At 34.0% G+C, this 10,864-nt stretch overlaps 1 protein-coding gene across 1 annotated transcript; it reads left to right on the forward strand.

The window, feature by feature from the left end:
- The first annotated feature begins 37 nt into the window (after positions 1 to 37).
- LOC21394338 (zeaxanthin epoxidase, chloroplastic) lies at positions 38 to 5,904 on the forward strand. Its single transcript, XM_010095339.2, has 16 exons — positions 38 to 867; positions 1,936 to 2,098; positions 2,230 to 2,304; positions 2,443 to 2,543; positions 2,675 to 2,790; positions 3,003 to 3,214; positions 3,510 to 3,601; positions 3,761 to 3,875; positions 3,984 to 4,087; positions 4,210 to 4,255; positions 4,490 to 4,554; positions 4,662 to 4,748; positions 4,914 to 4,968; positions 5,079 to 5,167; positions 5,269 to 5,356; positions 5,632 to 5,904. The coding sequence occupies exons 1-16, from the start codon at positions 362 to 364 to the stop codon at positions 5,716 to 5,718; spliced, it is 2,001 nt and encodes a 666-aa protein (XP_010093641.1). The 5' UTR covers positions 38 to 361; the 3' UTR covers positions 5,719 to 5,904.
- Positions 5,905 to 10,864: the final 4,960 nt, after the last annotated feature.

Raw genomic sequence — 10,864 nt, forward strand, 5'->3', positions numbered from 1 at the left:
ATGGACGGACGTAAACCACGCCAAACCACCGCCGCACAAACCTCAAACATCTGAGTTCAGACAGTCCAACCAGATTTTTCTTTTTTTTCCCACTACAGAGACTTTCAGTTTGGGACGCCAAGAAATCGCCACATGGCACAAAAATCTCCATGATTGGTGAAGCACAAATCTTTTTTTTTTTCCAGCCCACTCATGGATTGGCTCCTAATCCTCTCATATATTATTCCACCATTTCTCTCTCCTCTTTCCTTCACCGGAAGGACAACTGAAAAAAAACTAAAAAAACAAAACCAGAGAAATACACACACATATATATAGAGAGAGATACAAGTAATTTAAAGAAAGAGAGGCTTCCACAAGAATGGCTTCCACTCTATGTTACAACGCCATAAATCTCTCAACGCCGGTTTTCTCGAGAACCCAGTTCCCGAATCAGTCTTCCAAGGACTTCTCTTTTGAATTCTCGCCGTTTTTCCGTCACTGGAGCAGATGGGCCGGAACTAGTACTACAGGGCAGAAGAGAACTAGTTTCGGAGAGATTAAGGCAACAGTGGCGGCGCCGGCGCTGGAGACGGAGAGGGGGAGGTCGCCGGAAAAGAAGATCCGGTTGCTGATCGCCGGCGGGGGGATAGGAGGGCTGGTGTTGGCCTTGGCAGCGAAGAAGAAAGGATTTGAAGTGTTGGTGTTTGAGAAGGATTTGAGCGCCATTAGAGGTGAAGGGCAGTACAGAGGTCCAATTCAGATACAGAGCAATGCTTTGGCTGCTTTGGAAGCTATTGATATGGAGGTCGCTGAGGAGGTTATGAGAGTTGGGTGCGTTACTGGTGACAGGATTAATGGCTTGGTCGATGGGGTTTCTGGTTCTTGGTAAGTAACTGCAAGACCCCGTTCTTTTCGTAGTTTCGAATTATAATTCAACCTTTTTGCTAAAGTGTTTATCTCTCGCAAAAATTTGAATTTCAGCTCAAGTTTTCCGTTCAAACCTGTGAAAAAGAACACTTTTGTTTCGCTTTAGTTCTATGTATTAATGATTAATCTCTTCGGCGTGATATGTAAGTATGGTTTTGGGGTCAAAATGATTGATGATCTCAAAGTTGTTTAGTACATCAAGTATTTGACTTTGACTGGCTTAGCTCTTCTAGTTAAGGGAATTTAATGTTGGGGGAAAAAGAAAAAAGGAGGTGGATAAGACGCATATTTAAACCGTCACATTGAAAAATAACGATAATGTAACAGAATTTATAAGAATCTGATGGCTATGGTTCATAATTGTGGCTATCCTTTTTTTTAATTTTCCCTCATCCTACCTTAGAATTCTCCTATGCTTTGTCTCAAAAGTGGACGTCTTTAGAAATACAGAAATCTTTGATACAGACTAGTTTTTTTTTTTTTTTTTTTTTTTTTTTTTTTAAAGAAAAAAAGAAAAAACGATTTTGTTTAAAGAAGAATGTTATAAAGGACTCGCAGGGAACTTCTTAACAAAGTTAGGGCGTGACGCTGTTGGTTTAGGAGCTAAAATGAAACTTTTGTTTGTCTTAGTTTAGGGACCTACCAAAGCATAAATTCAATCTTTTAAAACTTTGCTTTAAAAAAAAATGAAAATGAAAAAATAAAAAATAAAAATCATTAAGTTTGTAACATTTGGAACGTGGCTGGATTGCCAATTCACTTTTATGAGAATATATCCTTTATCTTCCAATGCTTGTTTCTATTTGGCAGGAGTTAAACTTTTGTTTCTATTTGGCATTTAACAAAAGAAATGGAGTCAAAATTGGTTAGCTGTTCTAATAAATAATGAATACGATAATACAAAATCCAAGTTGACAGAAATTCCATGCTTCCTTATGATTTATTATTGTGTTGAGATTTCATCCATTGGGAATTGTTGAACTTTGAACACCTAGTGGCATAGAGTAATGTTTAGTTGGTTATTAGGTACGTCAAGTTTGACACCTTCACTCCTGCATCGGAACGTGGGCTTCCGGTTACGAGAGTGATAAGCCGAATGGCCTTGCAACAAATCCTTGCTCTTGCTGTTGGCGATGATATCATTAAGAACGAAAGTACGGTTGTCGATTTTGAGGATCATGGGGACAAGGTAATGATGTGGTATTGCTTGTTAAAAATTCGGTTGAAGCTTTCCTTTCTTGTTCATCTACTTAAGGAATGTGCAGCTTGATGCTTTCTCGGCATTTATTCTTTTTTATTATTTTCGATTTCACAATTTAGGTCACTGTAATCCTCGAGAATGGACAGCGTTATGAAGGTGATCTTCTAGTTGGAGCTGATGGTATATGGTCAAAGGTAGAATTCTGTGCTCCAAATTCAGGGATCTTTCCATATATCAGTGACTTATATTGAAAAGATGCATATCTTTTCGCAACTATGTTGCAAGGATAAGATTGGTAAATCTTGTTTTTTTGGCGCTCATTTATGTGATAGGTGAGGAAGAACTTGTTTGGTCCAACGGAAGCTATCTACTCGGATTATACATGTTATACCGGAATTGCAGATTTTGTGCCTGCTGACATTGAAACTGTAGGGTATGCCTCATCTCATTTTCCATTACATTTTCAGTTGATCTTGCTTCTTTACTGGCATTTGGATTGTATTATTTTCACATAATCATTGTGTATCATGCTTGAGACTGAAATTTATGTTTCTCTATTTGAAGGTATCGAGTATTCTTGGGACACAAGCAATACTTTGTTTCTTCGGATGTGGGCGCAGGGAAGATGCAGTGGTATGCATTTAACAAGGAACCACCTGGTGGTGTTGATGGCCCCCGTGGTATATACCGTTGATTAATATTTGTTCAAAGCTTTTGAATTTATGTATGCAGACACCCAGAAAATCTTGCTGATTTTGTGTCACTATTATGATTCTGAAATTAGATTTAACTGTGAGAATATTTAGGTGGGCATGAAATCTTTGCCATATCACAACAGCAAAATAAAAGCTAAAAAGTCTTGGCATTTGTTAACTTTGCGCTCATTTGGCAGGGAAAAGGGTAAGGTTGCTCAAAATATTTGAGGGCTGGTGTGACAATGTTATAGATCTGATACTTGCCACGGATGAAGACATGATTCTTCGAAGGGACATATACGATAGAACTCCCACTTTAACATGGGGAAGGGGCCGTGTGACGTTGCTCGGCGATTCTATCCATGCAATGCAGCCAAATATGGGGCAAGGAGGTTGCATGGCCATTGAGGTATGTGTTTCTTTCTTTGTTGATTTGGAACCGTTAGTTCTCCCTTTAGGCTAATGGATTTTTTTTCAATCATTGTTATCCCGTGAAGATTGCTGGACGTTATTCACTTTTTCAATCTCGTGGACCTCGACGAGATGGTGTTTTTTTTTTTTTTTTTGCGGAAATTTTCAATGAACGATACAATGTCTTTGGCATCTTTTTGTAGAGTCATCTGTTCAGAGGGACATTTGGTTTTAGATGCAACCACTTGAAGAATTGAAATTCAATTTTTCCCCCAATGATTTAATCATTACAGGACAGTTATCAGCTTGCTTTGGAGCTTGATAAAGCATGGGAAGAAAGCATCAAATCAGGAACTCCTGTAGACATTGTTTCTTCTCTAAAAAGGTACCATAAAACTATCATTTTTTTTTCCTTCACTGATCAACTTATCCAAAAGAAAATTACAATTCATTGATGACCTACAGCTGAATAACATTTTGTATGCAGACGAATTCATTGCCTAGTTGTTCATTTTTTCTTCTTTGTTTCTCTGTAACTCCCTAGATATGAGAAAGCTAGAAGGTTGCGAGTTGCCGTAATTCATGGAATGGCTAGAATGGCTGCCCTAATGGCTTCAACCTACAAAGCTTATCTGGGCGTAGGACTCGGTCCATTATCGGTATGACTTCTTGTCAGTGTTGTTCTATTAACAATACAAACAAATTAGAGGAACTTGTTTAAATAGTGTTTCTGTTGTACTCATGATGTTTTGCATCTCTCTTTGCAGTTTTTGACCAAGTATAGAATCCCACATCCAGGAACATTTGGGGGTAGATTCTTTATTGACCTGGCAATGCCCCTGATGTTAAATTGGGTCTTAGGTGGTAATAGGTAAGTGAGGTTAATGAGACCTATATTTTTCTGCTATCTAGTTATTGTCTTATTCTCTGATATTTCTTTTAACTCTTTTTATTTCCCGATTTGTGATATCGGTTCTTAAATCGTTTTTCCAGCTCAAAACTCGAAGGGAGGCCACAAAGCTGCAGGCTCTCAGACAAAGTATGTTGCTCTAATTACCATTCAACACAGTTCTTATCATCCGTCAAAATATGAAACTATAGTTGGCTCTCGTCCTAATAACTTAAGCTTTTGGGATAATTAATAAACTAACATGGTATCAACACAGGAAGACTCAAGTTCAAACCCCCTATAATTGAACCTTCTAAAACTGTCATCACATGTTATCAGATTCAATGCGATCTAATTTCCACTATATATCAATTTTCTATGTAGGCAAGTGACCAGTTACGCAAATGGTTCGAGGATGATGATGCATTGGAACGTGCTATGAAGGGAGAGTAAGTCTCCAGGCCTAATATCTCTATTTTGTCTCAAACATAATCGCTGTTCCGGTCAGTATTAACATTTTCTTTTTAATCTTTCTTTGATATAAAACTCTCTCTAGGTGGTTTATTTTGCCACATGGAAATGCCACCGGGACTTTGCAGCCTATCCGTTTGAATAGGGATGAGAACAAGCCCTCAATAGTTGGGTATGTGCATGAGATAATTTTCATCTAGTTATTAATAAATAGTAATGACACAACACAAGTACTAGTTCTTTTCTTATTTTGATTTGATTGTGAGATAGTAATTTTCATGAATTTCTAATCCTCAATGCAAGACTAATCTCTTCTGACATGTCATTGTCGTTTCAGGAGCGTACCACACGACGACTCTTCAGGAACGTCAATTACACTTCCTTTGCCACAGGTGAAGTGGCCACTCAATTGTTGTTAGATGTTACTTCTACTGACAGGATCAAAACCTTTTATCTCGTGTCGTATTGATCTCAAACTTTGAAGTTGTTTTTCTTTCCTCAGGTTTCGAATAGGCATGCCCGTATCAGTTACAAGGATGGCGCCTTTTTTGTGACTGATTTGCGAAGCGAACATGGCACCTGGATCGTTGAGTAAGTAAACATAGTCTCCGCCTTTTGTTTATGTCGATGCGAATCAACTTCTTTTTGTTTCCCCCCCCCCCCCCCCTTAAAGTTTCTTTCCAAATGTGCAGTAATGAGGGCAGGCGGTACCGGATACCTCCAAATTTTCCCACTCGTTTTCGTCCATCAGATTCTATTGAGTTTGGTTCCGACAAGAAGGTAACTAGAACATCCTTACCCTTTAGCTTGTTGCATATACTCTTAATGTTGTCCCTGTGACTTGTCTTTTTGTTGAGCCAAGATCAGAAACTAAAACAAGCTAATTAAACACATCCATTGGTGACTAACATATTATCTTGCCACTTTTCGGATTAAGAATCTTTTTCATTAGGAAAATCTTGTACATGTTTTGTAAAATATGACTTGCCTTGTTATAAAAACAAGTTCCATTTAAAGCCTTTTCTTATTCTTATGTAAATAATGTAATAATGCAGGCAACATTTCGGGTCAAGGTGATCAGGTCTTCTTCTACAACAACTGTAGCACAAAAGGAAGAAAGTGACCTTCTCCAGACGGCATGAAAAATTCTAGAAAACGACTGAGATTTGATTAATACATAATTTAACATGAATTGTACAGCATTTATTCAGGGAAGTGAATCGGGAACATTAAAAACTTGTGTCAATTCTTTTACAAAGAATGTGTTGTACCTGTATGCACACATATATATCCGATCAATGTAAAATGTTCCACCCTTTTTTTTTTTTTTTTGCCTTCCCTTATAACCATTTCTTCTCGTAATATACATTAGAGTTTGATAAAAGTAGTTAAAAATAGTATCCTGCCAGGATAAAAAGATTCTCTAAATTTTTAGTGGTCTTAGAAACTCTTGCTTGTTTATTATTAGTATTAAGGTAATCCTGACAAATACTCATTGCAAGTGCATGGATAAGGATTTTTATCTTTTCTCTTGATTCATAACTTTTTTAGTTAAATAATTATATTGATAAAAATGTATTTATCGAGATTAAGGGATAAAAGATCATACTCATGTACTCTTAAAAATAAATTTATTATTATTATTATTATTATTATTATTGTTAGTATTATTATTATTATTATTATTATTTTCTTTTTTATCAATAGGCTCACAATTTTTGACCATTAACTTTGATTAAAATAACATCAAATTAAAAAAATATGTAAAAACATATTTTATTTTTTATGCTGAAATCAGAGTCTTTTCAGTAATTTATTTTTCCGGTACCAATAAAAAAATCTCCTTCAAGAAAAAAAGAGAACTTGCAAGTTATTTATGGTGGGCCGTTGACATCTTGACCATTGTAAACAAAAATGAGGTGATCTTTGTACCACCTTATCTTTGGTGGGTCCAAAACTGAATCTTATTCAGTTATTATCCCTCTCTTTTGGGGGCTCAAAATAATTCCAAAATCTAGATTATTGATCCAACATTGTCGAGTATTATAGATGATTCTTATTCTTTAGCGATTAATCTTCCTTAACACTCTCCTTGATTGTTGGTGAACTGCCTGATCAGATGGCTAATGATGAAATTGACCACTAAACCTTTTTACCTTTATCTCTTTTGTTTTTTCTCCTTGAAAAATTTGTGCTCAATCTAATTGCTTAATAAGTTGGCTGGTCTGATCATGCCAAGTTTTAAAGCGAGTTTTTTGTGGTGTTCCGGTAGGTTTCCAACAATCTTATGTCCTTTGGGTGGGGTCCGTGATGCAATTCGTAGGCTTTTTGGAGACTATTATTGCACTCCTAAAAGCCCAAGAGGGACCCAATGCAAAGACATACATTACAAAAACAGTGCTTGTTTCACTTCCATGTCACCTTCCTACTTCTAATCCTATTTATTAGAAAACCTTTCTATAAGACAAAGGAAAAAACACTATTGATAGACCATCAGATTTTTATCTAATTCCGTTAAATTGTCATATCTCGTTAGGAAATATCAACTCTAATACTAATTTTACGAACTATTAGTTGTTATTTTTTTATTAATAAATAAAATATATTATTATTAATTGATGTGTTAATCTCTTAAACACATATCATCATTTTTTTATTTAAAATGATTCCCCTGATAATTTAAAAATTGTATACTAGTGCTAGAATTTCTTTTAGGAATCTTTTCTAATACACTAATATATCGGTAGGTATGATATTATGTCTGTTAAATTTGTATAAAATTACATAAAAATAAAAAAAAATACGTAGATGTAACAATTAAAAAAACTTAACTTCTCCCTTTCTTTTAATACCCTACATAAAATTGTCCTAATATATAAACCAAGATGAAGACATAATGATTGTAGCAATCTTTATCACATTTTTCAGTTGGGATATAATTCTTTCCTTTTTTTTTTTTGTGTGCAGTAATTAATCTTTTTCCTTTCGGTGGTCCGGCGTCAAAATCGATAGGTTTAGACTAAAACTAGCAAGAGGGGCCCAATTGAGTGACAAATATTTTCCAAACAGTATTCCTTATGGCCGTTACTTTTCTTTTAAGGGTTGTTTGATATAGTTTAATTCAAATTATGATTTGTTATAATATTTTTTTTTCTTATAGAAAATTTGAATTAAAAAAATTCACGTCAATAATTCTCTCACAAAAAATTTAAATCAAAACCTAAATCATAGTTTAGTACACTTGTTAAACGGACCATTCCTTAGCTACTTAGAAAGTGATTGTTCATCTTATCAGTATATAAATAGTAAATAAGCTGTGAAGCAATTCCTCACGTAGATTTAAGAAAGTTAAGAAAAAGGGTATTCATCATCTAAGCCTATTTATAAAAGAAACGACAACGGTCGTTTTCTCAATCAATTCACAGATGTACAGCTCAACCAACGTCAAAAGAGATTGTTAAAGCTATTTTCCTCCTACTGGTAATTGGGTTCCATTATAGTAAATATAATGAAAATGTATGAAACACATGATGAAAATATATTTGGCTAAGGAAGACAAAAAGTTTGGGGTGAGGGACCATTTTGTCTGTCAACGGAAAAACAAGTGATTTATTCGGCATTGTCCATACTTCATACAATCAACAAGGTTTGCATTGGATTATCTTTACACATGCAACCATTGAAAATAATGCAACATTGTGACCCTACATAATTTACAATAATGTATCAAATATAATGCCCATAACAGCAACAAATGGCACAACGGTCTGAGACGCTATTCAGTCTTCCCTTTCATTTCAACACTAGGTTAGCGAATTGATTTACACTCTAGTCAGTTATTTATAATTGTAGCATGTGCAACACATTTTCAAATATTGGATGATGATCAAAATAGATTTATCTGTTGAATTTTTTTTTTTAATTGTTAAAATCAACTCAAATTTTAATAATTTGAATCAGTTTTCTCATCATCCAATATTTTTGAAAAATTACTTCCAGAGCACCTCGAAATAATGTAATGTTTGTTTCAAGGGTTTGTCCTTGATTCTGAATTATAGTTCTTAGTTCTTTATAATGTGTTTTTTTTTCACAAAAAAATTAAATCTCAAAAATTATAATCATGAATCATAATTCTGAATCTATAAATCAAACGCAATCTTACTCCAAGTCTTCAATTATTTTATTTTATTTATTTATTTTCCTGACAAACAGTCATTGAGAGCTTCAAATTTTCATTTTTGTACTGCCACTGCAGTCAAAATCTATCAATCTACGTAGCTTCATTATGCAATTATGAAAACACAAATAAGTGGGTGGTTGTATTAACTATTAAGGAATGTTATTATCCTCACTGATTCAAACACACAAGAACACAATGATTTAGCCATATATTTCTCTAATAGTTTACTAGTTTTGTCTGTTTCTGCAATGGCAAATAATTGAGTGACCACCCCAATTAAATTCAACCAGACAATATAATGTAACAATATCTGCTTCGACTTTTCCCTTTCCTTCTCTATCACATCTATTGATCTCCTTGTGATCCAGTACATCACCACATATTTCAGCGATGTTGCATCTCTCTCTCTCTCTCTGATATTTCTCTTTTGCTGTTTCTTTTTGGGCTTTTGATGGACAGATGTCACAGATCGGTCACACTCTCAGTCTCAGACTTGGTTGTTGTGTCACAAGATCTGAAGACACCAAACAGAGTACAGTTTCTAGGCCCATACTCTCATTAAATCCACCATGGCCCATTATTCATCCAAAGGACATATTCACAATGCTTGGAACACTTTCGCGACTGTGTTACTAGTTCCGTTTAATTCGCTCATTTAAATTTTTAATTTGAGTTAAGACGTAATTTTATATGAAAATTTTTTATTATAATAAAAATGTTAGATATAATTATTTCTGAGTACTTTTTACTGTAATAAAATTTAAATTTTAAACTCAAATCGGTGAAATTAACATGACTTAAAGTTTGAAACTAATTAATACATTGAAATTCCCTTTGAGTACTAGCGATATTGAATTATCAATTTCTTCACACATTAAAAAAATGAAACATAGTATATAAAAAGATGGTTCCTTTTTGAATCTTTATATTTGTTAGATTTTGTATGTTTGTATACTTTTAGATTTCGATGTGATTATTTTAAATATAACGTTTAGAAAACACACACTATTGATAGCGATTCTTTACCGTAAAGAGTTAATAAAATGATACTGATCATAGTGATACCCTACTGTACAAAGTAAAGGATTATGAGTGGAAGATGATGTTTCAAATAGGACTGATTCCAATTCAAATTTTGTTTGGAAAAGGGAAAAAAGCCATATAACATAGATATCATTAAGTCCCGTTCATTTTACCAATTCGAGTTTAGAATTTGAGTTTTACTACAGTAAAAAACTCTTAGAAACAGTCACATCTAACTATTTGCTATAGTAAAAGACTCTCATATAAAGTCACGTCTCAACTCAAATTAAAAATGTAAACGAATTACAAATTGAAAACGTACTATCATAACACTTTCTATTCAAAACTCATGAGCGTTAGAACTTGTAAATAATTTTTTATTACTGCAGTGATCTTCTCTATATTTACATATATATCATAGGATATTAGGATTTTTATTTTTTTTGGTCTTGTATTTTTGTTTTCAGTTGTGTAGAGATAATTGAATGCATGTGGTGGGAGCATGGTATAGGGAGAGAGCAGAAGGTGGGCATGCGAAGAGGGTAAACAGAGGCGGTGGGATGTGCACGTGACGGAGCAACGGTCGGTTCAGGTAGTGGTGGCAGTGACCGTTGGAGCATTTATTATCATTGTGTGGACAGTGTTCTTTTTTTTTTTTTTTTTTAATTGAACTTTGCAAGTTTCTTGAGACTTTCCGATGTCAAAAAATGTTCCATATTTCCATACTCCCGCGTTAGGCGTCTGTTGATTATTATTTCTTGGATTGGTATTTATTGTTTCCTTAATTTTAATCCCATAATTCAATATATTTTGTTTCTTTCCGAAAAAAGAAAAAAAAAAGAAAACTATGTTTTTGTCAAAAGGCCAATTATTGCTGTTGTTCTTATGAAGGAGTAATGGCAAATATATATATATATATATATATATATATATATATATATAATATATTTTGTTTCTTTCCGAAAAAAGAAAAAAAAAAGAAAACTATGTTTTTGTCAAAAGGCCAATTATTGCTGTTGTTCTTATGAAGGAGTAATGGCAAATATATATATATATATATATATATATATATATATATATATATG

The sequence above is a fragment of the Morus notabilis genome, unplaced genomic scaffold (genome assembly GCF_000414095.1).
Source record: "Morus notabilis unplaced genomic scaffold, ASM41409v2 Scaffold803, whole genome shotgun sequence".
NCBI classification, from domain to species: Eukaryota; Viridiplantae; Streptophyta; class Magnoliopsida; order Rosales; family Moraceae; genus Morus; species Morus notabilis.

Excerpts from the sequence above, each read along its gene's own strand:
- LOC21394338 (XM_010095339.2), top strand. The coding sequence starts at position 362 with ATGGCTTCCACTCTATGTTACAACGCCATAAATCTCTCAACGCCGGTT. Across the intron at positions 3,876-3,983 it reads TAGGACTCGGTCCATTATCG|TTTTTGACCAAGTATAGAAT; the intron begins GTATGACTTCTT and ends CTCTCTTTGCAG. Across the intron at positions 4,969-5,078 it reads TTACACTTCCTTTGCCACAG|GTTTCGAATAGGCATGCCCG; the intron begins GTGAAGTGGCCA and ends TTCTTTCCTCAG.